This window comes from Zootoca vivipara, chromosome 16 (assembly GCF_965207765.1).
Source record: "Zootoca vivipara chromosome 16, rZooViv2.hap1.1, whole genome shotgun sequence".
In the NCBI taxonomy this organism is placed as follows: Eukaryota; Metazoa; Chordata; class Lepidosauria; order Squamata; family Lacertidae; genus Zootoca; species Zootoca vivipara.
Window position 1 is genome coordinate 7,381,522 of NC_142599.1, and position 25,229 is coordinate 7,406,750.

The 25,229-nt window shown below is 46.8% G+C and overlaps 1 protein-coding gene and 1 long non-coding RNA gene across 2 annotated transcripts; one reads left to right on the forward strand and one right to left on the reverse strand.

The window, feature by feature from the left end:
- Window positions 1-200: 200 nt before the first annotated feature.
- LOC148683079 (uncharacterized) lies at window positions 201-4,628 on the reverse strand. The gene is made up of 2 exons (XR_015947393.1): window positions 4,568-4,628; window positions 201-282 (listed from the first exon to the last, which is right to left on the reverse strand). It is a non-coding gene; the product is annotated as an uncharacterized LOC148683079 (long non-coding RNA).
- Window positions 4,629-4,751: 123 nt separating this feature from the next.
- FZD10 (frizzled class receptor 10) lies at window positions 4,752-8,756 on the forward strand. Its single transcript, XM_035098249.3, has one exon. It carries the CDS (start codon window positions 5,770-5,772, stop codon window positions 7,534-7,536), a length of 1,767 nt encoding a protein of 588 aa, XP_034954140.1. The 5' UTR covers window positions 4,752-5,769; the 3' UTR covers window positions 7,537-8,756.
- Window positions 8,757-25,229: the final 16,473 nt, after the last annotated feature.

Consider the following 25,229-nt stretch of genomic DNA (forward strand, 5'->3'; position numbering starts at 1 on the left):
TGCGCGTGATTCTGACTAGGGATATTGTACCGTTCCACAAAGGATGTCTGCACAAAAGAGCCCAGCTCTGAAGTCCGTGTCAAAGCGGGACAATTGACTAAGGGCAGCTGGGCACTCAGTATTTGCCGCAGAAAACACCGACATTTCACGCAGCAAACGTGAAGCAAATGGACATTGCACCTGTGGCTTTAAACATCTACCTGGTAAACACTGAGGTGGCAAACCTGCCATCAGGCTGAACAACTTCATCTACAGGGAGGGACTAGCCAGAGATGGAATGACCTGGGGAGGGAATAGAAAAAAATAGAAAGAGGGTTCTAAGTGGGGAATCCACAGCCCCTGTCTAGTTTTTCCAGTTTAAAAATTGGGAAATTCCTCTCACCAGCCCTTTTTTGTTTTTGTCTGGAATCTATGTCGTGGGTAGGCAAACTAAGGCCTGGGGGCCGGATCCGGCCCAATCGCCTTCTAAATCCGACCCGCAGACAGTCCGGGAATCAGCGTGTTTTTACATGAGTAGAATGTGTGCTTTTATTTAAAATGCATCACTGGGTTATTTGGGGAGCATAGGAATTCGTTCATTTTTTTTTCTTCAAAATATAGTCGGGCCCCCCACAAGGTTTGAGGGACAGTGGACTGGCCCCCTGGTGAAAACGTTTGCTGACCCCTTGAATTCAGATCACGCTTACCCAGATGGAGGCTAGAAAGGGGTAGAGTAAAGGTAAAGGGACCCCTGACCATTAGGTCCAGTCATGACCGATTCTGGGGTTGCGGTGCTCATCTTGTGTTATTGGCCGAGGGAGCCGGCATACAGAGCAGCACACGGAAACGCCATTTACCTTCCCGCTGTTGCGGTACCTATTTATCTACTTGCACTTTGAGGTGCTTTCGAACTGCTAGGTTGGCAGGAGCTGGGACCGAGCAACGGGAGCTCACCCCATCACGGGGATTCAAACAGCCTACCTTCTGGTCAGCAAGCCCAAGGCTCTGTGGTTTAACCCACAGCGCCACCCACATCCCTTATAGAAAGGGGTATAGGAGTAATTGATTGCTCTGCCCATTTTTTGACTCTGGCCCCGCCCACCACTGGCATGTGCTCCCCACACCACCAGAAAGTTCCTCTGAAGGGAATGTGACCCTCAGATGGAAAAAAAGATTCCCTGGCCCTGTTCTGCATTAGAGAATTATAACGCACCCACCGGGCATAAAAAAAGACCTCCTAACCTGTCCCGCTGTACCATTTCAAGATTTGTGTGTCACATCCACCCACCCACCCACACCGTGGCAATCTGAATTTGTGCTGAAGCCTCCAGTCATTGTGGGGTTTGCTGCCACAGTCACACTCTTAAGGATGCAACCCAGTTGAGCTCTGTGGGCTTTACTTCTGTGTAGACATGCACAAGATTGCACTGTTAGACTCATGCCATTGGGCCAGCAGTAACACTCCCAGGTGACATGCAGAGGAAAACACAACTACATTGCCATCTTATGCAACTTTACTCAGATGTAACTGGCAATGAGTTCAATGGGGCTCACTCCCAGGTCAGTATCCCTAGAATTGCAGCCTAAATCTCCTCCAGGGTGGAGAAAACCAGCCCTCCTGTACCTTATGGTTTACTGGGAGGAAATTTTCCACTTTGCCGCATGATATTTTAGGGGATTTAACTTAAAGTCACATAAGCCTCGTGTGGTTCTGTTTCTGACTTTTGGTCTCTGTATGAAAGATGTTTTTGGCTCTCAGCTCACAATCAAAGCTTACATTTTGTAAACAGATGGGGCTGAAGACTCCCCGCCAACTGGATTTTTACAAGCTTCTCAGCCAGACATTTATGGCCCTGGCAATAAAATGCGCCCAACTCAATCCCCTTTTGAGCAACCACCCCCCACCTCTCTTCAAGATTGTCCTTCTCCTCGCCTTCCCTCCACCCCCACCCCAAAATATAAGAATTCTAAGAGGGGCTTAATTTAACACACACACAAGGCTTAGCTGTAGAGCTTGTTTCAAAACCTGTTTTCAGAGCATCTGAACTAGTGAGAACAGATAAGAGTTTCTTGTGAATGTATGAAGTGGTTTCCCCCCCTTTAACCAATTTGCAAGCAGCACATTCAAACTTATCTGAGGCATGGGCAGATGGAAATGCTTCAGTTCATTGGCAAGGGTGTGATTTTGATCCAGAATTAACCCCAAGCATTTCATCTTTTGGAAAGCAAGTCCATTCTTAGAAGTACTTCATTTCAGCCAAGATTTGCAAGGACTGGACCTGTTTTACAGTGGCTGGGTTAAGTCCTCGAATGTAAAACAAGGTTGAGGATGGCCAAAGGACATTTCCTACTCACTCAGGCAGCACCTCTCACTTCAGAACTTATTAGGAAATCAGACTGTGCCCCATTTCCCTAAAGTTGCATGTGCTATTTGGTTTCTAGCCTCGACCCTGGGACTCACCTGAGACGCTACTTTGTAGCTAAGAAGCGACTGCTTCAGATTTCATCTTCACTAGGATAGAGAACTCCCTGAGTTACTTGCACCCAGCTTTGACATTCCCATCTGCAATATGGGAATAATAATTGTGACCTCCCTTATATGGTTGTTGTAGGCATTGGAAAAAAGGTTATGCATGTTATATCAACTGCCTTGTTTTTGTAGCTCAGTCTTCTCAGGTATGGAGTGGTTGGGGTGGTTGTTTTTAATATGCTATTAATTGTGGTATTATGTCGAGATTTTTTTCAACGTCATCTACAAAATCTCTTCAAAAAACAAAACAGAAACAGTGATCGATCAAGAGCAGGGCACTAGTGACAGGACCTTTGGAGTGATAGCCTCATACTTGGGATATATGTTTTGGCTTCATTCTGTTTTTTAAACAGAACTTGAAAAGCCATTAATTTTGACCTAAGTTTAGCAGAGAGGTTGGGCTTAATTTTTTTTAAAGTGGTTTATACAGCAGCTGATTCTAAAATTGCTTCTTCCAAATTGTTAAATTTGGTTTTGCATTGAATGCTGTACCAGGCTGTGAAATGGTTTTTAAACAGATGCTTTAATAGCTTCTGTTTTATTGGGAATACAATAGACTGTTTCCATTTTATGCTTTATTTTTGCATGTGAGTCACTTGGTGGAGGGGGGGGGGAGTTTTGCCCTGAAAGGGGACATCAAATTGTTTGAGTGTGTGTGTGAACTTTTTTTAAATCCTTAGAACAACCCTGCAAAAAAAGACCAGTAATACTAACCCCATATTGCAGAATGGGAATACTGAGGCCAAGAGAGAGATTGGCTTGCCTCAGTCCACAAAGTGAGTTTCTGTCTGATGATATTTGAACTAAAGGCTTCCTGCCTGACAGTCTCTCCTATATTCTCCAGTAGCCTTCACAGGTGGTAATTATGAAGAAAGTAATTGATTTTCTGCATTTCACACAAACCATCCTCATGTCACACTGAAACAAAGCCTAAGGACCTGAGTGCTTTTGTGCTCATGTCCTGCTTGCGGGCTTCCCAGAGGCTTCAGGTTGGCACCTGTAAGTTCTACACTAAATGGGCTATTGGCCTGATGCAGGACATAGACCCTTCTTATGTTTTTCCCTTTTCACCATGCTTCACTCCCCACTGTGGTCTCCAGTGTCAGATTTTAGACTGTATTCTCCTCGGGGCACAGACCTTCTTCAAAGTGCCACACCTACTGATGGCACTCTATCCCTAAATAGATTAACAAGATAATAGTAGAATATATAGCAAACTCTACATCCTTATGTAGCCAAAGCAGTACCATACTTAGAACTGTGGGAGTGGGGATTCCAAAGTTTGCAGAAGTACAAAGGGGGAGAGGAACCATTGATGGGGGGATACCCACAAATGTGGACTGAGTATGTTCAATGGCTTACAGAAGGCTGGGAGAGAGGATGAAAACCTGGCAGGCTGGAATAGAGTAGCCTGAAAAGGGGCCTGGTTGGCCACAAGCGCCCCACACTGCAACCAGGTCCCATTTGTAAAAGAAGAAGAATAAAACAATAATAACCTCAAGGAACAATTGTGTGCCATCCCAAAGCTTGCCTCCTGCATTTACCAAAAGAAGTTGAATTTCCTCCCCAATCCGTTTTAAAAATTAAAAAAAGTTAAGACAGCAGCATCTCTTAGAGGTGACATAGGTGTTCGAGAGAGGAATTCAGCCACGAAAACCCCCGAAGGCTGTTGGCCAGTCACTATCTCTCAGCCTACCCTACCTCAAAAGAATGTTGTATGGATAAAAGGGGGGGCGCGAGAACCATGCACCCCCTTTTGAACTCCTGAACAACAACAAAATATGACTCTGAGGTTTCAAAAGCAACTTTAAAAACCCAAACCAGAAACTTGTTTGTTACAACAAATGGGGAGGAGAGGCAAAGAGAGTATTGTAAGTTTCAAGAGAGCGAGAGAGAGATCGATGGTGGAGGAGAGACGAAAAAGAAACTTTTTTTAAAAAAGGCACTGCTCGAGGGAGGACCTCCAGGGTCTTTGCAGCGGTTCTCCCCCCGCGCCCCCCGCTTTTCTTTTGAAAGGCGTTTCGAATGATTGGAAAGTAATCACCGTGTCAGTTTCACCTTTTCTCATGCAAAGCGAGTGTCGCAGGAAAGGCGGATCCTAGGCGCTGTGTGTGTGTGTGTGTGTGTGTGTGTGAGAGAGAGAGAGAGAGAGAGAGAGAGAGAGAATCAGAATCCTGGGTTGTAAACGCCTCCTCCAAACACAGCTGCTGCAAACCTCAGGAGTTACGAGAGAGAGCGAGAGAGAGAGCGCTTTTACGCACGCATCTCTGCACCCTGCCGACCTCTCGCTTTGGGTGGAAGGAAAAAAAAATCCGACCCAGGGACGGTGCGCGCGTATTGCGGAAGGAGGTTCGGTGCGCTCCCCCCCTCGCCAACCCCCGCCGACAAGCTCTCCTTGCCACGGCGCTTCAGACCTCGCCTTCTCGTTGCAATCGGATCTGCCTCCTCCCCACCTCTCGTCGTCGCGCAAGGCCCGCCTCCTGGGGGAAGGAGGGAGGGGGAGCGAGCGAGCGAAAAGTGTGGAGAGGTGGGATCGTCCGAGGCACAAATCGGAGAGAGAGAGAAAAGCTACAGACCGAGGAGAAAGAGGATCTTCCACGGCGCTTTGGGGACATGTGTGCGGTGGAGGTGCAGTGATCGCTGGGGTTTCCCTTTTTTTTCTTTGAACAAGCAACTTTGCAAGCAAGGGGGCACTGCGATCGCGGTCGGAGGAGATGGAGGAAAGAACGCCTGTCGCCAAGAGACCCCTTGCAAGGACTTAAAAAGAAACGGCAAGCCCCCGCAACTTAAGCTTTCTCTCCTTGGTGCAGTAAGTTTGGTTGCGGAGGGGGGTGGGGAGGGCTGAAACGGCGAGAGGGTCCTTCTCTCCCGGGTCTTTCCTTCTCGCCGCCGCCGCCGCCACCGCCACCGCTTTTGCCCTATCGAGTTTGGAAACTGACCAGGATGGACTTTGGCCGGAAGACCTCCGCTGTTCGGATGCGAAGCTCTTAACCGGAGTTGAAAGGCGCTATTTCGCTTTCCTTTGGGGTGGGAGGGTGAGAAGGGGCTGCTATGCTGCTGCCCCAGGTCGAGTGGATCGGGCCTGTCCCCTTCTGGGGGGGCTCCTGGCGAAAGTTGGGAGCGACTGTGGCCGGGGAAGGGGCTTCGGAAGAGCTGGTTTGACACCAGCCGCCGCCGCCAACAGAAGCAGCCTTCTTCCAGGCGTTTTCCTAGACGCGGGAGCCAGGAGCGCGGTGGGTCGCCGCTCAGCGTTGGCCAGCATGGGCGCAGCGCGGAGGAACTCCCGTCGGACTCTGGGCATTGTCTTGCACCTGGTCTGCTCCTGCTTCGGCATCAGCTCCATCGACATCGACCGCGCCGGGGACGGAAGGTGCCAGCCCATCGAGATCCCCATGTGCAAGGACATCGGCTACAACATGACTCGGATGCCGAACCTGATGGGGCACGAGGACCAGCGCGAAGCAGCCATTCAGCTCCACGAGTTTGCCCCCCTGGTGGAGTACGGCTGCCATGGGCACCTCAAGTTCTTCCTCTGCTCCCTCTACGCCCCCATGTGCACGGAGCAGGTCTCCACGCCCATCCCCGCTTGCCGGGTGATGTGCGAGCAGGCCCGCTTCAAGTGCTCGCCCATCATGGAACAGTTCACCTTCAAGTGGCCCGACTCCCTGGACTGCAGCAAGCTGCCCAACAAGAACGACCCCAACTACCTATGCATGGAAGCCCCCAACAACGGCTCCGAGGAGCCCCCCAGGGGCTCCAGCATCCTGCCCCCCATGTTCCGGCCCCAGAGGCCCCAGAGCGCCAGCCACGACCTGCAGCAGCAGCAGCACAAGGACGGCCTGGGGCGGGCCACTTGTGAGAACCCCGGCAAGTTCCATCATGTGGAGAAGAGCGCTTCCTGCGCCCCGCTCTGCACCGCCGGGGTCGACGTCTACTGGAGCCGCCATGACAAGCAGTTTGCTGTCATCTGGATCGCTGTGTGGTCCATCCTCTGCTTCTTCTCCAGTGCTTTCACCGTCCTCACCTTCCTGATAGACCCCCAGCGCTTCAAGTATCCCGAAAGGCCCATCATCTTCTTGTCCATGTGCTACTGCGTCTACTCGGTGGGGTACATCATCCGCCTCTTCTCTGGGGCCGAAAGCATTGCCTGCGACCGCGACAGTGGGCAGCTCTATGTCATCCAGGAGGGCTTGGAGAGCACCGGGTGCACTCTTGTCTTCCTTGTGCTCTATTACTTTGGCATGGCCAGCTCCTTGTGGTGGGTGATCTTGACATTGACTTGGTTCCTGGCCGCCGGGAAGAAATGGGGCCATGAGGCCATTGAAGCCAACAGTAGCTACTTCCACTTGGCGGCCTGGGCCATCCCGGCAGTGAAGACTATCATGATCTTGGTGATGCGAAGGGTGGCTGGGGATGAGCTGACAGGCTTGTGCTATGTGGGGAGCATGGATGTGAATGCCTTGACTGGATTTGTGCTGGTCCCTCTGGCTTGCTACCTAATCATAGGCACCTCCTTCATCCTCTCTGGCTTTGTAGCCCTGTTCCACATCAGGAGGGTGATGAAAACTGGTGGGGAAAACACGGACAAGCTGGAGAAACTCATGGTCAGGATCGGGGTCTTCTCGGTCTTGTATACGGTGCCGGCTACCTGTGTCATTGCTTGCTACTTTTACGAGAGGCTGAACATGGATTACTGGAAGGTCTTGGCCATGCAGCAGAAGTGCAAGGTGAACAACCAGACCAAACACCTGGACTGCTCAATGAGCCACTCTATCCCAGTGGTGGAGATTTTCATGGTCAAAGTCTTCATGTTGTTGGTTGTGGGGATTACCAGCGGCATGTGGATCTGGACCTCCAAGACCTTCCAGTCCTGGCAAAGCATTTGCAGCCGGAGGCTAAAGAAGAGGACTCGGAGAAAACCAGCCAGCGTGATTGCAAGTAGCGGACTTTACAAGAAGCCCCAACACTTGCCCAAAGCCCAGCATGCAAAATACGAGTCTGCTTTGCAACCCCCTACCTGTGTGTGAGCAGAATGTATAATAGTAGTAGTACTACTAGTAGTAATAATTTAAAAAAAGAACAGCCGTGGAGTGACCCTACTTTGAAAGACTCACATGCACTCACAATAGTGCTCAGAACTAAAGATTAACAATAATAATGAATAAAAATGTTCTTTTTAACAGTGCTATTGTCAGATAGACAAAATAGCCAGTGAAGGGATAAAACTGAAATGTTGAAAGTCAAGATATGGAGGATAAAACAAGGGTGAACATGCTTAAGGAAAAGTTTTTAGTGCAAGGAATACTGATGGTCCCTTATTTAAATAGAAAATTAATTTGTTTTTAATGGTTTGGGGTTTTTTCAGCCCTCCTGAGTTAAAAGCCATGTGTAATGATTTGTATGTATACTGAAAATTGGTTTGTGTTTAGATTTCTAACCAGGTAGAGTTAGGATTTATAGAGCAATGGTTTTGTTTCTTTGGTTTTTTTTAAGAGCTTGAAGGAGAATTGTCTGCTTTTAGGTAACCAGCCCTTTGAGAGTAGCTTTTGTTCAATCGGCACATTGTCTTTTGAAAACAACTTCTGTCCTTTTACCAAATGCTTCTCTTCCTACCCACTGGGCATGGAGTTTCTAAAAACAGGTTCAATGCGAAAAGCTCACCCCTGCTCAGTTGCTTTAAAAAGTCCTCTGTCAGGACCAAACTTAGGAAAAAATTATGTGCAATACAGGTTCCTCACCCCCCACCCCCCACCCTGCTGCCACACACACAAAATCCTTGCCAGGACATGAAAGGAGAAACAAGTATTTTGCTGTACATAAAGGCAACAAAAGCGATCTCTAAACAAAAGAACGAAGGGGTCTAGTCCTTAGAAACCCTTTAGTGTTACTTTTTTGTGGCTTTTTAATGGAAATCAGACACGTTTGGACTGATTTGTGGAAAAAGAAAAAGTGTGTGTGTGTGGGGGGGTATCAATTGCAAAGGATCCAGAAGGGCTTATTGACTTTCTATTGTTAAACAAATTTGGGTGCTGAATAGATCAAGAAGCAAGCACTAGATTATTTTTTATTTTGTCTCTTTGTTGCATATGAGAGGCATAAACTTATTTGTGGTGTGTGTGCGTGTATCAGAGAGGTGGAGAAAGTGTATGTATATATTATATATATTTGTAATATACAATTATTTTTATGCCCTGTTATTTTATTAAATAATAATAATAATAAAATGTGGCCTTTAGTTTGATGATAATGTGTGTCCTTAGCATTCTGTATTGATGGGGTTTTGCAGCAAATAAAAGAGGTTTGTGGGGTTTTTTTGCAAACACTATGCAATGTGAAGAGAAGCTTCAAAGTAACCATGTTAATTCATCTCATTCAAGGCCTGGTTGCGGGACGGGAACATTTTATTTCCCAAACACCAAATTCTTTCCCCTCTCTTCCTCTTTCCCCAAGACATGCATTGTTAGGGTCTGTAATTAACTACTGTAGGTTATGTGAAGGGACTGATTATCCATTCTGGTTGTAAGTCCATTTGGGAATGGAGGAATTCCAAATGCCGAGATGGTGCCCTCCAGATGTTGGTGGACTACAGCAGTGTTTCTCAACCTTTTTTGGGCCATGGCACACTTGTTCCGTGAAAAAAATCACGAGGCACACCACCATTAAAAAAGTTAAAAAATTTAACTCTGTGCCGCCCTATATTATAATTATGACTGTAAGAAACACTTGCCAAATATTGCTTTCCGGTGGGTTAGTGTTGTGTATTGGCGGCCACCAGGCTCGTTTGCACTGAGCTTTGGGAAAGAGGAGGAGAAATATTGCTTTCCGGTGGGTCAGCGTTGGTTATTGGCGGCCGCCAGGCACGTGACAATGCAAATCGCCCTTCTCGTCGCCGCACGTCGCGGCACACCAGCCAGCGTCTCGCGGCACACTAGTGTGCCGCGGAACAGTGGTTGAGAAACGCTGGACTACAGTTCCTATCAGCTCCAGCTGAGTAGCCAATGGCCAGGGATGATGGTGGGAATTGGGGTTCACCAACACCCGGCCTGCTTCACATTGGCCATCCCTAGTGTGGTGGTTAAAGCCGTGGTTTCCAAGCTGAGTTCTGGGTGGGGACCATCAGAAGCTTGCCAGAGGTTTTTAAATGCAAAGACTGACCACCATTGTGCAAGCATGTCCATTGCTACCCATACTTCCCTTCAGTGTTCAGCCACAGGTGAATCTTGGGGACACCCCAAGTCACTGATCTGCATCTTAGGAACATGGGAAGCTTCTTTATATTGAGTCAGAACATTAATCTGTCTTGCTCAACATGGTTTACACGGACTGGCAGTGGCTCTCCAGTGCTCCAGGTAGGAGTGTCTCTCAGCCTTACTTGGGGCTGCCAGGAATTAAACCAGGGGCCTCCTTCATCAAGAGCAGATTCTTTGTGGTGGAGCTATGGCCTTTCTCATACTTCTACCCCAAGCATCTGGGCCCCAGTGCTGGTTCGCAGATGCATGCCTTCAGTGGTTCTACTGCCATGCAAATATATTGGCCCAAAACTCTAATAAATAAAATGCATCTGAAAAGTTTTTCAGGTGGGCCAAAAAGCAGCTCTCTGTTCTTTCTCCTCACCCTCTGGAATCAGAAAGAGAGGAAACAAAACTTTAAAAAATTCCTTCTAGTAGCAGCTTAGAGACCAACTAAGTTTGTCTTTGGTATGAGCTTTTGTGTGCATGCACACTTCTTCAGATACACGAAAGCTCATACCAATGACAAACTTAGTTAGTTGGTCTCTAAGGTGCTACGGGAAGGAATTTTATTATTTTGTTTCGACTACGGCAGACCAACATGGCTACCTACCTGTAACCAGAAAGAGAGGAGTTTGTTTGCATTTTCAACTCTCTTAAGTTTTAAGTGCTGTTTCTAGTTCTGAAAAAAAAGTCTACATATTTAATTCATTGGTGACACAATACACATCATCAGTTTGACTAACTTTCTTAAGCAGATGTGGGGCCCTTTGGCCCACTTGATGCAACTGAACTACAGCTCCCACCATTCTCCGACAGTCTGGATAAATCTGCATTTATGCAAATGTATGACATGCCAAGTCTCTAAAGTACCCCAGATGTGAGGCAACAACAAGCCTGCCTAACAAAAACTCTGGGAGCTCAACAGCAGAGCACCTGTTTCGCATGCAGAAGGTGCTTGGCTCCATCCCCGGGCGATTCTGCAGGCAGGGCTGGGGGTGCCTCCTGTCTGAAACCCTGGAAAGCCCTTTCCAGTCCGTTTTTATACAGTACTGAACTGGATGGACAAAGGGTTAGGTACAAGGCTGCTGCTTGTGTTGCTATTTAAGGGGAAGAGCTGTAGCTCAGTGAAAGTGTCAGATCTGGGAGGCCAGAGTTCAAATCCGCCCCCCCCCCCATGGCCATGAAGCTCACTGGGTGACCTTGGGCCAGTCGCTGCCTCTCAGATGAACCTACCTCACAGATTTGTTGGGATAAAATGAGGAGAACCATGTATGCCACCTGGAACCAGGTGGGACATCAATCCAATGAATAAGATAAAGAAACTGCCTCCCCTGAGTCCTTTGGCCTGGCTGGAAGGTGTCTGTGAACTCTCATGATGCCTCTTGCTTGTCTAGATCAGGGGTCCCCAAACTAAGGCCCGGGGGCCGGATGCGGCCCAATAGCCTTCTAAATCCAGCCGGTAAGCAGCATGTTTTTACATGAGTAAACTGTGTCCTTTTATTTAAACTGCATCTCTGGGTTATTTGTGGGGCATAGGAATTCGTTCATATTTTTTTTCAAAATATAGTCCGGCCCCCCACAAGGTCTGAGGGACAGTGGACCAGCCCCCTGCTGAAAAAGTTCGCTGACCCCTGGTCTAGATGGAGGACAGAGAGGAGGTTGTGTGAGTGGATGTAAAAACTAGCCTGTTGCAGAAAGGTTACAACTTACGTTTGCTGCACCGCCCACTTATTCCTCTGGCACTGCCCACAACCTTCATGTGGCCCTCAGAAAGTTGTCCAGAAGGGAATGTGGCCCCTGTGCTGTAAAGAGGGTTCTACCCCAGATCTACTCTGATTGGCAGCAGCTCTCCAGGGTCACTGCTAAAGGTCTTCCCTCCTTCTACCTGATCCCTGTAATGATTCACATTGGACCCGCAGCTTCTCCAGGTAGGGCTGTGAAAGACTCCTGCCTGAAACCATGGAGAGACATTACTGGTTAGTAGGGGTAAATTATATGGGCCAACAGTGTAACGTTGGAGTTTTTCTGGAGTGTCTCTCTTTTATTCTAGCACAAGGACGGGGAACCTGGGGCCTTCCAGATGTTGTAGGACTACTGCGGGCTGGGGCTGATGGGAGCTTGACTCCAATAGCATCAGAAGGGCCACGTGGTTCTGTATCCCTGTACCAGAATCATGGAATCATAGAATCTTAGAGTTGGAAAGGACCCCAAGGGTCATCTGGTCCAACCCCCTGCAACACAGGAATCTCAGCTTAAGCATCGATGCCAGTTGGCCATCCAAGCTCTGCTTAAAAACCTCCAAGGAAGCAAGTTCTTCCTGATGTTGAGTAGAAATCTTTCCTGTAACTTGAAGCCATTGATTTGGGTTCTACCCTCTGGAGCAGGAGAAAGCAAACTTGCATGGCCACCTTTTATATATTTGAAAGTGGCTATCATCTCTCCTCTCCATCTCCTCTTCCCCAGGCTAAGCATACCCAGCTTCCTCAACCATTCCTCAAAAAAATAGGATTCCAGACCCTTGATCATCTTCATTGCCCTTCTCTGCACACGTTCCAGCTTGTCAATAGCCCGTTTCTGCTTAGTATTTGTAGACTGTTTGGGATTTGTTTTGCTTTTGCTGTCCACTTTTTTTTTATCCACAAGAGAACATTGACCTCTCTGTCAGGGGGGGGGGGGGGGGGAAAGAGAGAAGTATCTTCCCTGCCACTGTGTTCTCCCAGCCATGTGTTAGTCTTTTGTTCTACAGGTTGCTTTTAAAATGCAAATTTTGCCCTCCTTTTGTAATCCCGGAGTGAGTCTATGTGGGGATTGCATGTAGCCGGGAACTTTGCATGCATTAACACTGCAGGATTAGGCCCTTGCTGATCAAAGCTCGGAAAGCATGTGTTTACACTACACTTGGTGTGATGGGTTGGCTTGAGGGTCACCAACTGTTGTTGCTTTGTCTGGCAGGGACTCCTTGAACAAGGACGGGACAGGCAGAAATTCAGCAGCTAAACTCCTAGCATGGAGGCAACAGGGTGAAGCTTCTGCCTGCTGTGCCTCAGTTAATGGCACAAGAGCCCTGTCCAGAGGGGGAGGTAAGAAGCTGGCAACCTTTGTCAAGCACATTATCTGTTTTCTGATGGTAGATTTGGTGCTCTTGTGCAACAAACCTGCTTCCCCAAACAACCAGGAAAAGCGACAGAGAAATACAATGGGATAAAACTTGCTTGACACAACATTGTCCGACCTCCTGGCAAACAAATCAGGACGAAAGCTCAATAAATAGGTTTATTTATTCATTATTTTCATTTATTAAATTTATCAGGTCTCCAGAGCAACCCAAAGCAACTTGTAACCAAACAAATAGGCAATAAACCCCACATAGATACATTAAAACTAAGAGGCAAGAGAAATGCCTTAGAAACATACAATCCACTTCTAAAAAGGCTGTAGAGAGTTAAAGGCCAAAGGCCTGGGAGAAAGAAGAATATTTTTGTCTGGCACCTAAAGGTATGCAGTGAAGGCACCAAGCGAATCTCTCTGGGAAGGGCATTACATAAATGTGGAGGCACCACAGAAAAGGCCCACTCTCATGTTGCTACCCTGTGGACCTCACGTGGAGGAGGAACACAAAGAAAGGGTTCAGATGGTGATCGGAGGGTCACACAAACACACACACCACCGAAAGTATCCTGATAAAAGCCACTTTATCAGGTAACAGCTTCAATCCTGAACACACTAACTACAGAGTAACTTCTCTATGAACCCAGAGGGGTTTGCCTGCAAGTAAACAGATGCTTAGACAAGAATCACACTGTCCAGCTGCAATCCCAAGTACGTCTTCCTGGGAGGAAGACACATTGAAATCAATGGGGTTGATGTCTGTATTCCACCAAGTCCCTTTAAAACCATTGGGGTTTACCTCCAAGTAAACAGCATACCCTCCAAGTGCCCCTATTTTCCAGGGACAGTCCCTGATTTACAGAAACCACCCCAGGTTTTGATTTGATCCCAAAATGTTCCACTTTTCCCTAGGACATCCCAATGCTGGAGGGTATGGTAAAAAGGTAAAGGGCCCCTGACCATTAGGTCCAGTCGTGACCGACTCTGGGGTTGCGCGCTCATCTCGCATTATTGGCCGAGGGAGCCGGCGTATAGCTTCCAGGTCATGTGGCCAGCATGACAAAGCCGCTTCTGGCAAACCAGAGCAGCACATGGAAACGCCGTTTACCTTCCCGCTGTAGTGGTTCCTATTTATCTACTTGCATTTTGACGTGCTTTCGAACTGCTAGGTTGGCAGGAGCTGGGACCAAGCAACGGGAGCTCACCCCGTCACAGGGATTCGAACCGCCGACCTTCTGATCAGCAAGCCCTAGGCTCAGTGGTTTAACCACAGCGCCACCTGGGTATGGTATGGTATCCCTATTTTAATCAGAAATGTTTGTGGGTATAGAATTATGCGACCCCTGAGCCAAGGAGTTAAGTAACTATACAACCATTAGAAGACATCTGAAGGCAGCCCTGTGTAAGGATGTTTTTTTGATGTTTAATGTTTTATTATGGTTTTTATATGTTGGAAGCTGCCCAGAGTGGCCGGGGCAACCCAGTCAGATGGGTGGGGTGTAAATAATAAAATTATTATTATTGTGGAATAGGATGTCCCAATTTTCATCGGAGAAATGTTGGAGTGTATGAGACAGGCACTGGATCCAGCTGCACCTCTACAGCCAGATTTAGGATATAGACTTTTCAATAATCATGCTACGTGTTTAAAAATGATCAGTTATGTGAGGTGAGGCTTAACTGCTCCCCCCAATATTTTATTCAAGTTTGCACCCCTGCTACTGACCCAGCCACCCCCTGAGCAATGTCAACAGCAATGCTGCAAAGGATTCTGGAAACTTAGGCTACAGATTTACTCTGTGGAAGAATGAGCTATCGTCGCCGTCTTGTTCCTTTATAACTTTGAAAGGGGACAGTCTCCAGTTGAGCTTGAGTGCCTTGCTTCCTTGCAAAAATGGCTGCTCCTGAGTGCTGGGGGTTTATAGCGGGCTCAGTTCTCTTTTTCTTAACAATTGCATGTTGGAAATGCAACCTCCTTCAGATAAGAATGCTGCTCCCTGAAGCAAAGGCTTCCCCCAGACATTCACATTCTGATTTTCACTCTCCACACAGGAGAGGTAAACTTGTAACCTGGGAAAAGGAAAAGAAACAGACCCAACAAGGGGCCTGAGTTAATTTCATTTGCATGACAAAAAGATCCTTAGATTTGGGAACAAGGCAATGCCTTTTGAAATGCACAGTCCCTTCTGTTGTCGGCTGGAGAGGAAAGAGGCCACGGAACTGGAAGATCAGGGCTCCCTCCTCAAAGGAAGAAATATATACAAACGGGGAGAGGAGAGAAAGGGGGAGAAGCAGGGTGGACCTTGTTTTGTGTGGAGTGTATTCCAGTCTTTCCAAAACTTAGGCTACTGAAGCACACTCTCCCCCACCCCACCCCTAAATTAAAATAAATAGCAATGCTTCATTCTTTCATCTGAAAAGAAATAAATCTAAAACTGGAAGATTAGTCTGCAGCAGGGACTCATGCAGAGACAAACACCATGGCAGCCTTCTTTGCTCACTGAAAAGGACTGAATGATCCAGTTGCGATCAAAGCAAGCACATTCCAAATTTTCCCACCCCACTGGAGGCTGTTTGAAAGGCAGCAAGGAACATATCACCCAGAGATGCGACAGGCAGCCTCCTCTGCAGATGAGTACTTGGGGCACACGGGAATCTTCATTTATTTATTCATTTACAAGTTTTCTACCAAGTCTTTCGACTGAGCCAAAGTAACCAGGACAAATTCAATCGAGCCAAAGTAACCAGGCGTGCTCTGGTCCATGGGGTCACGAAGAGTCGGACATGACTAAACGACTAAACAAACAACAACAACAACCAGGACAATTTATATTTATTTGATAGCTTACAGTGCACCATTTCAGAAATTCCTGGTGTGCTTGCACAATATGGCCCCATCTGCATTCTGCATTTAAAGCACTATTAAATTAATTGGCCCACGACATTGCAGAGTTGTTAGGATATCATTATGCCCCTCAAAGAGCTACAGTTCACAGCAGTTTAACAATCAATGCCCCTTCCCAGGAAACTCTGAATTGTAGCTCCGTCAGGGGAAGAGGGGTAGGTGTCGCCTAACAGTTCTCAGAACCCTTGACAAACTACACTTCCCAGAATTCTTTGGGGGAAGCCAGGACCATTTAACAGACCCTCTCAGTGTCCATATTTTCCAGGGACAGTCCTAGATTTACAGAAGCTTTCCCGGTTTCTGATTTGATCCCGGAATGTCCCGCTTTTCCTTAGGACATCCCTATTCTCATAGGAGAATTGTTGGAGGGTATGGAGCCCAACAGGGACCCAGGTGGCGCTGTGGGCTAAACCACTGAGCCTAGGGATTGCTGATCAGAAGGTCGGCGGTTCGAATCCCTGTGACGGGGTGAGCTCCCATTGCTTGGTCCCAGCTCCTGCCAACCTAGCAGTTCGAAAGCACATCAAAATGCAAGTAGATAAATAGGAACCGCTATAGCAGGAAGGTAAACGGCGTTCCCATGTGCTGCTCTGAGAAGCAGCTTTGTCATGCTGGCCACATGACCTGGAAGCTATACGCCGGCTCCCTCGGCCAATAATGCGAGATGAGCGCGCAACCCCAGAGTTGGTCACGACTGGACCTAATGGTGAGGGGTCCCTTTACATTTACCTTTACGGAGCCCAACAGCTTCTCATGAGGGCCACAATTTGCCTGCCATAGGAGATCCAAGACTGCCAGATCATCTCCCTGCCCTTACCATCACTTAGGAATGTCAAAGCCAATTGTTGCCCTTGCTTTGATGATAGCGGTGATGGTGCAAAAGCTCACCCCTCGTTTGATTCATCTGTTTGGCATGGCAAAACAATGGCCACAAGACACTCTTAAACTCATTTTGGAGGAGTTCTCACTTGGTTTATTTCTCTCCTCCTTGAAGCACCCCACCTATTCATTAGGCTGTAATCTTAGCCCAGCCGAAAGTGTCGTGTCGCCGGGATGTTGCAGAGAACCACAAAAACGAGTCTTTCTCATTATCTGCCGGCTCGAGCAAAGAGCATAAATAAAAGGCACAGGAAATGTGCAAAATGATGCCAGTGAGATCCAAAACGCATACAAGCCAATGGAAATAATTCATAATTGCTCTGCAGCAGCCAGTATGTCCGTGTGGCCTACATCTCTGCCTTTGTCTCCTTCCACACCCTGCCTGCTACGGACGGTTGCTGTTGTAGTCTGCCGGCTTAGTCTTCCATCCTCCCTCACCTGCCTCAGGAATGGTGCCATCTTTCTACACTTAAAGATGCTCCCCTCCTCCTCCCTATGCCTTTCACAATTGTCTAGCAGGGATCTGCTGCTTCAGTTTCCTAGCATGTAGTGCTCCCCTCCCAGAGTGGAAGGCAGTGTGGAGTAGTGGTTAGAGCACTTGAGTGGTTGGGACACCTTAGGGTTCAAAGGGAGGAAGCCCATGACATTTTGCTATCTGAAACAAAGGACCAGATGGTAACCCCCTTACATGTACCAAAGCTGGCCAGACTGGAAGCTGAACTTTAGAGTGCCTCCATGCTGCCAGTATTTTGCAGAAGAGATTCAAGCATGTACTAGGAATTTTAGGTTTGCACAATTAAAGTGGATTAAAGCATTCCATGCGCAAAAAATCCACTTGTTTGTTTGTTTGATGCGTTGAAAAAATGTGGGATGAATGAATGATGATTAATGTGTAAAGGCCCTGGAAGCAAATCAGGATGAATGCTCAGTAATGACCGGCATAGTCTAACCACTGTGTAAGGTCTGATGAAGTACCAAACAAGGACCAAAGTGAATGATGAGCTGGGTTTCCAAACCAGAGGCAGGACAGCAAGGACCGACTTCGCTAAGGGCTCTCCTATGTTCACTTGCAAGAGAACAACCACCAATACACTTCTATGGTTAGGAGTGGTAGCTGTACCTATAGATCAAGGGTATGGAACCTTTGTCAGCCCAAGGGTCACCTTCCCTACATTCCAGTGGAAGGCAGGAAGTGATGCAAAAGTGGGCTAAGCAACAAATGTAAATCCTACAGCCAAAAGGAGGGCGCAAAGCACTGCTGGTGAGGGAGGGAGGGTTAGGGTTGCCATACATCTGAAATTTCCCGGACATAGCCAGAATTCGACCCTCGTAAACAGCATCTGGGCGGGAAATTGTTTAATGTCCAGGAAAATCTAGACACCTGGCAACCCATGTTGGAAGTGTAGATTCTGGCAAATTTCCTTAAAAATAACTCAAAACTTCATAATTTATTTGGCTCCACAACTTTGCAAAAAAAAAGTTTGACAACTTTTGTGTCTGGATTTCACGGTTTGAAATATGGCAACCTTAATGGATACTGCTGTAAATGTACTGTGCAGACTCTCACGTCCATGCATGAAAGGGTTAACCTGAGCCCTGAGTTCAAGTTCCCAGTGGGTGGAGCTTAGCAGCCCCCCCCCAGCCTTTGTTTTCTCCCTTTTCCTCTCTCTGTTGCTTCCTAGAAGAAAGGACCCATGCGGCTTGACTTCCAGTTCAGCAAACACTGCATGTGAATGAAAACTATCTCTAAAAAATTATTTCTTACAGCCTGCTGCACAATTCTTTTTTTTTTGTAAGTTCTTTCTTTTAAAGTCATTTGGAACCTTCTTTTTTGTACTGCCAATAGATGGAGGCTTGTTTGCTGTAATTTCTTAAACTCTGAGAGTATTTACAAAGCTACGTGTCTGTGATTTATTCTAGCCTAAGCATCTTCATGCTGAAAGTTTGTTTGAAGGTTGATGGGGGAAGATGTAAATCAAAGTTTTAATGAGCTTGGGGCGATCACCCTTGTGCTAACTCTGCTATAAGGACGTAAGAATCTCTCTTCCAAATCTCTCTCTCCAAAATGCCTATCAGTGGCCCTGGCTCCACCTACTGTTTAGGCCTTCCATTCAATGAGTGGGCACCAGCAGGAATGGTTCAGGGTGTCTTGCCACTGTAGGCAAAATTCCCCTCCACTGCCCCTACTCTGCCCACAGCATTGCAACCCCCCACTGCCACCAGCCCCACCACCACAACGGCACCCTCATCTACACCTGCACCCAGACTGCCAAGGTGACACGGCAGCAAGGGCACAGCATTAGTGGCGAGGGCAAGGGAGCTGTGGCAGCAACCACAGTGGTGGGGGTGAAGCCACAGCTGGGCTGGCAGAGGGGCAACAGTGCTGGTAGCGGAGCAGCAATGGGTGTGGGGCAGGAGTTGGATCTGTTGCTTTGAGGCCAGCTTTAGGCACATTGCTTTGCCCTGCCTCATGGATGCACCAGGCTTGAGCAACAGCCACCGCTGCTCCCAAATAAGCAGGGACAGGATTGCACCAGAAATCTGTTAGTTTTTAAGGTGCCCCTAGAATCTGTCACCCAGGTGGCACTGTGGTTAAACCACTGAGCCTAGGGCTTGCTGATCAGAAGGTCGGCGGTTCGAATCCCTGTGACGGGGTGAGCTCCTGTTGCTTGGTCCCAGCTCCTGCCAACCTAGCAGTTCGAAAGCACGTCAAAATGCAAGTAGATAAATAGGAACTGCTTACAGCGGGAAGGTAAACGGCGTTTCCATGTGCTGCTCTGGTTTGCCAGAAGCGGCTTTGTCATGCTGGCCACATGACCTGGAAGCTATACGCCGGCTCCCTCGGCCAATAATGCAAGATGAGCGCGCAACCCCAGAGTCGGTCACGACTGGACCTAATGGTCAGGGGTCCCTTTAGAATCTGTCTTACAGTAAGTGTCAGAATAAGCATTTTGTTGTCATGGTGTTCTAAAGACTGAGAAGGGACCTTCTCCCCTGCATCCTGTTTAGCTATAATCTGATACAGCCCAAGAAGTTAAACTCCCCACAAGAAGATACTTGCTGGCTCTGGGAGCTCGAAAGAGGATCCTACTGGTGGCCTAGTTTCTTGCAGTGGGGAAGGTTCAGGCAGAACAGCAGGAGAGAGAAAATTCACCCAGAAAAAGCCATTGCATTTTTCATTGCTCCCAAAGGTACAGAGAACATCGGCAGAGCTGTACAACGTGTAGCGTACTGTATTTTCAAAGGCAAGAAGTCCATGTTGTATCCTCCAGTCGGCATTGTGTGTGAAATTGCAAGGAGGAAAGGAGGAGGAAGGTAATTGCATCCTTAATTACTGGCTTGAACGTGCAATTAGCTAATTTGGGGCACCTCAGTATATCCTTTCCAGGCTAGTTGCACCTGCTCTGAAATCAACAGGGCCCAATACCTTCATCTGGAGGCATCTTAGTCTAGTTCAGGCATCCCCAAACTTCGGCCCTCCAAATGTTTTGGACTACAATTCCCATCTTCCCTCGACCACTGGTCCTGTTAGCTAGGGATCATGGGAGTTGTAGGCCAAAACATCTGGAGGGCTGCAGTTTGGGGATGCCTGGTCTAGTTGGTGATTTTAGGCAATGGATAGAGCAGAGGGGAAGGAGACCCTCAAGGCTGCTTTGGCTCTTTACCACTCCCAAACTGTGTTTTTTCTTAGCTGACATCACAAGCCACATGACCTCATTAAGCTTTTCTGTATTTTATTTTGCCTGCCATCAACCTGCATTTGCCAACGAAGCTCATCTAGTTGCACATACAGATCAGGCTTCCTCAACCTCGGCTCTCCAGATGTTTTGAGACTACAATTCCCATCATCCCTGACCACTGGTCCTGCTAGCTAGGGATCATGGGAGTTGCAGGCCAAAAACATCTGGAGGGCTGAGGTTGAAGAAGCCTGACATAGATGAACAAAGCCAACCAACATTTTGCAGATTAAAGATGGAAGAGCCTGGGCTAGCAAACACAACTCATCAATACTTTACTCCCAGACAACCGGAGGGCTGGAATGGGAGGAGATTGAAGGCCGGGACATCAGTGTGAAGGGCAGAAATACCCTCATACAATCTCAGGATTTCCACGCTGCCTGAACAGTCAACCCCAAACTGGTTGAACACGGCACTAAATCATGAAGAGAGATTATAAAACTTTCAAGCCAGGCTGGTCACATCAAAGACTCAAACTGCTGTGTTGCCGTGGGAGGGAGAGAACAAGAAAAACGAACTGTGTAACCTACGTCGGGCAATTCCTCCATGATTTCTGGGGTGAGAATTACCTTCCCTACCAATGAGCTAGAAGATTGGTCCATGAGCCCTAGAAAGATACAGGCCCAACTAGGCAGGATGCACAACTTGGAAAGCTCTAAAAGGGGCTAGTTATAATAGCGCAAGTTCAACATGTACCCCAAATAAATAATTCAAGTTCATGGTTGCCTCTTTGCAAAATGAATTTGTTCAGTTCATGTTCAGTTCACAGTTCAAGTTTTTTTTAATAAAAAAAATCAGTATTCAGAATGTTACAAGCAGCTGTGCTGAAGCACAACATATACTTAAGACAACTAAGAAAACATCAAAACTGTTAGTATAAAAAGCCCTTAGCAACTTGAGACCAGTTTACCTGCCTTACCCCATATATGGTCACTTGACTGCGTTGATTGGCAAAGCCAGCAGGTGCCATAATACCTTCTCTACATTTGCAAGAAATCAATATTTCAGTGTGGCAGCACCTACACTCTGGAACTCCCTGCCTATTGAGCTCAAGCAGGTACTTTCATTGTACTCTTTTTGCCACCCACAAAAAACATTTTTGTTTAGACAAGACTACCCAGATGTCTAGAAGGTTTATGCAAATATTATTATTATTATTATTATTATTATTTTATTTTGATGCAAGTTTTAATCTGTTTTTTGTCTATTATTATTTCAACTTCTTAAGTCTTAAATTGTTATCACTTATTGATAATTTTTTAGTTTTATCTTTTTTGTAAACTACTTTGTGGTTGTTGGGGTTTTTTAATATTAAAAAAACCAAGTGATGCTTAAATTTGATAAAATAAAATAATAAAATTAATTATAACCATTTGGCTTAAAGGCCAAAAGTCTAAAGTTTTTTTTAAAAAAAAACAATAAAACAAAAAACAAAAAACATGTTACATAATTAACTTGAACTAGAAATCATTCAGAGTTCTACCCCAAAACGAACTTAGTTCACGTTCAGCTCACTCAGCATTTATGGGAACTACATTCAGGTGCAGTTTTTGAGATTTCTGATCTAATTCGGTGAACTTCATTGAACCAAACTATTTCATTCCAAGCACTGTGTTGATGAATGGATCTGACACAGATCTGCCCCTATAATGTAGAAAACTGCTGATCGTGGTGGGGATGGTGGGGATGTGATCTGACATCAAAAGGAGTCTGCACATGAGGGGGCCTGAACCCTCCCCTCCACCTGCCACTTTCCCTTCACAGCCCTCTTCCCTATTATTATTTTATTTATTATTTTCAGTTTTACACATTTCAATAATTTTACAATCTTTTTAACATTTCAAAACTTGACTTCCTTCTCCCTCCTTCTGCGGTTCCTTAAATTTATCTTTTTATCTTTTTATATTTTCTGCATATTCCAAATTAACCTCATTTATTCATTTATTCATCTGCTTTAAATATATACTCTTATCTTATAAGACTGCAGATTACTACAGTAATCCTGCCAATGTTCTTACCTGCTTACAGTTTATTTGTAAATATTCAATAAACTATTTCCATTCTTTTATAAAAAGTTTTGTTATCTTGATTTCTAATTCTTCTGGTAAGTTTCGCCATTTCTGCATATTCCATAATTTTTTGTATCAACAACAACAAACAACAAAACCATACGGTTTTTGTATCCATTCTTCTTTCACTGGGACTTCTTCTTTCCATTTTTGGGGCAAGTAACATTCTTGCTACTGTAGTCGCAAAAATGAAAAAAATTCTATACTGTTTCGGTAGTTCTGTCCTTATAATTCCCAAAAGGAAAGCTTCTGGGTTTTTTGTTTTTTGTTTTTTTATTTTAACAAACGTTATTTTAAACATCTTTTTCAACTCATTATATATCATTCCCCAGCAATCTTTAACCTTAGCCCAGGACCACCAGCTTCACAGACCACTTCTCAAAGCACTTTCCTTTAAACTTGGGTCACTTCCAGTGTTGGAGACTAGCTCTTGGGAAGGGAGTCAGACTGCTTGGAAGAAAGCCATCATTGAGGACCCTCCTCTGCTCACATGACCTTTCATTGTCCAGAATGAGCTGCTGAGGAGAGCCAGGAGCTGTGCCGAATGATGGGGATCCAACTTAAGAGGGTGAACCAGGAGTCAGAGCTGGGCCCCCATTGGAAAGGGGAAGAGCTCCACCTGAGATTCCCTGGGGTGGATGGGTTCTGAACTCCCTAAAGGATGGACATGCAAAAAAAGGTTGTTCTTGTAGTCAAGGCTAATGGATCGGGAGAGCTGCCAGTTATTTTGTAGGACTCAGCAATGGCTTGCTTGCTTGTTGTGCCTTGGGAGCGACACTTTGCTGTGGAGAGAGGAGAAAGAGTTGAGAGCTGATGAGCAAAGAGAACAGGAGAGGGTGAACAAGAATCAATACCGAGAGAGAAGAGGCTGAGTCCTAAACAGCGAGCTTCTAGGTCTTTTACCATCCTATTACACTCATCAACTGTGTCTTTTCGGTCCATTTGGGGTCTCTTTTGAATGTAATGTTTTTATTACAGCTCCCCAGTTTGGGGAGGTGGGGAGTGACAGCCAGGAAGACCACTGTGGCTCAGGCAATGTTCCGTCTCAAACAGAAAGCTTTATATAGCCCTCCCTGTCCGGGGGGGGGAGGGGTGTCAGCGTGTGTTGTGACTACTCTTGAGTAACGACCTTCCACATGCTTGTCTTTCAGAGGTTTTTATTGGTGCACATTATTTACAGTGTAACGGATTGCTCATTTCATGTCTACCCGCTCGAGTCAGATTCCTGCACTACCACCTTCCGCGTTCGGGACCAGCATAAAAGCCTCGCAACTGAGAAGCACCTCCCTTTTCTCCTCCTTCTCAATTCCGGCGTCGGGGGGACGGGTCTTCTGTCTGACCTATTCCTGTCCACTCTTTCTGCCTCCTTCTCTTCCTGCCTATGGAGCAGGGGCTCTCTGATGTTGCCAGAGCCCTGGCACTCCCTCTCCGTTTCCTGACTCACCTCTTCAGACCCCTCGCTCTCATGACTGCTTGGAGACGGGCTGCTTCTGATGAGGGGGGAGGGTTCTCTATATTCCCTCCCCCTTGCAAGGGGCAATGATCAGCCTAGGTGGACAGGACCTGCAAATTCATAATATGCCCCCCCAACCTGCAGTTCTGGCAGTCTATCATATGGGGCAGCGTCTCCACCCCCATTGTTCAACCCAAACACTGAGGTCCAGCACCAAGGGCTTTCTGGAGGTTCCCTCACTGCGAGAAGCGAAGTTCCAGGGAACCAGGCAGAGGGCCTTCTTGGTAGTGGTGCCCACCCTGTGGAACACCCTTCCATCACATGTCAAAGAAATAAAGAACCACCTGACATTTAGAAGACATCTGAAGGCAGCCCTGTTTAGGGAAGTTTTTAATGACTGATGTTTTAATGTATTTTTAATCTTTTGTTGGAAGCCACCCAGAGTGGCTGGGGAAACCCAGCTGGATGGGCGGGGTATAAATTTATTATTATTATTATTATTATTATTATTATTATTATTATTATTATTATTATTACATCAATTGAGATTCCTCGTTTTTCTGAGGTTGGGGCAACTTTTCTATAGTCATGTCTCCTTTGGCTCCTATCCTTCTAGGTCCACGGGACCTATGTTCTGATTTGTTGGTGAGGATGTGGGACACAGCGTGAGGAAACATTGAACACCAAGGAATTGCAAAACCCGAGTCCTATTTCATGCTTGTCAGTCCCCTCCTGAGGCACTGCAGCAATCTCAGTCTTTACGTTCCCTGACCCAGCCCAAATGTTTTTGTGTCTCTTTGTGATTTAGTGCCACGTCCAACCAGTTTGGCAGACGGCTCTCTTTGCAGACAAATCTGCAGAAAGGCAACATTCGGTCAGATGAATGATTGAAATGGGGCCATAGATCAACAAGTTGAGTCCTTGGGATCCTCAGGGTCACTGGCGCTTCCGCTGGAAGCTTATCCGAGTTTTTCCTCGGGTCCACATGCCTGGGTGGCAACCAGAGCTTCAGCAACAATCTGAGAGTCCCATTCTAAAATTGCATGCAGGGAAGGTTCGAACCCTGTGGTCAAAAGAAACTGGGATGCTAAACATAATCTTGTTGCTTAGACACGTGTGTCCCTTGTAGGACACATTTCACAGCCTGAGAGCCAGACCTCCTCATAGACAACCTTCTGGGGGCCACATGCCTGTGGTGGGTAGATAGGGCCAGAAGTAAAAGTTGGTGAAGAGATGGAACAGCAGGGGTGCCGCTACCCACGTGCACATTGGTTTTCTGACTCCCTGGTGAGAAAAGTTTGATCATGCATAATGAGATAAGAATCCTAGGATTCTTA

Coding starts and splice junctions, on each gene's coding strand:
- FZD10 (XM_035098249.3), top strand. CDS start 5,770: ATGGGCGCAGCGCGGAGGAACTCCCGTCGGACTCTGGGCATTGTCTTG.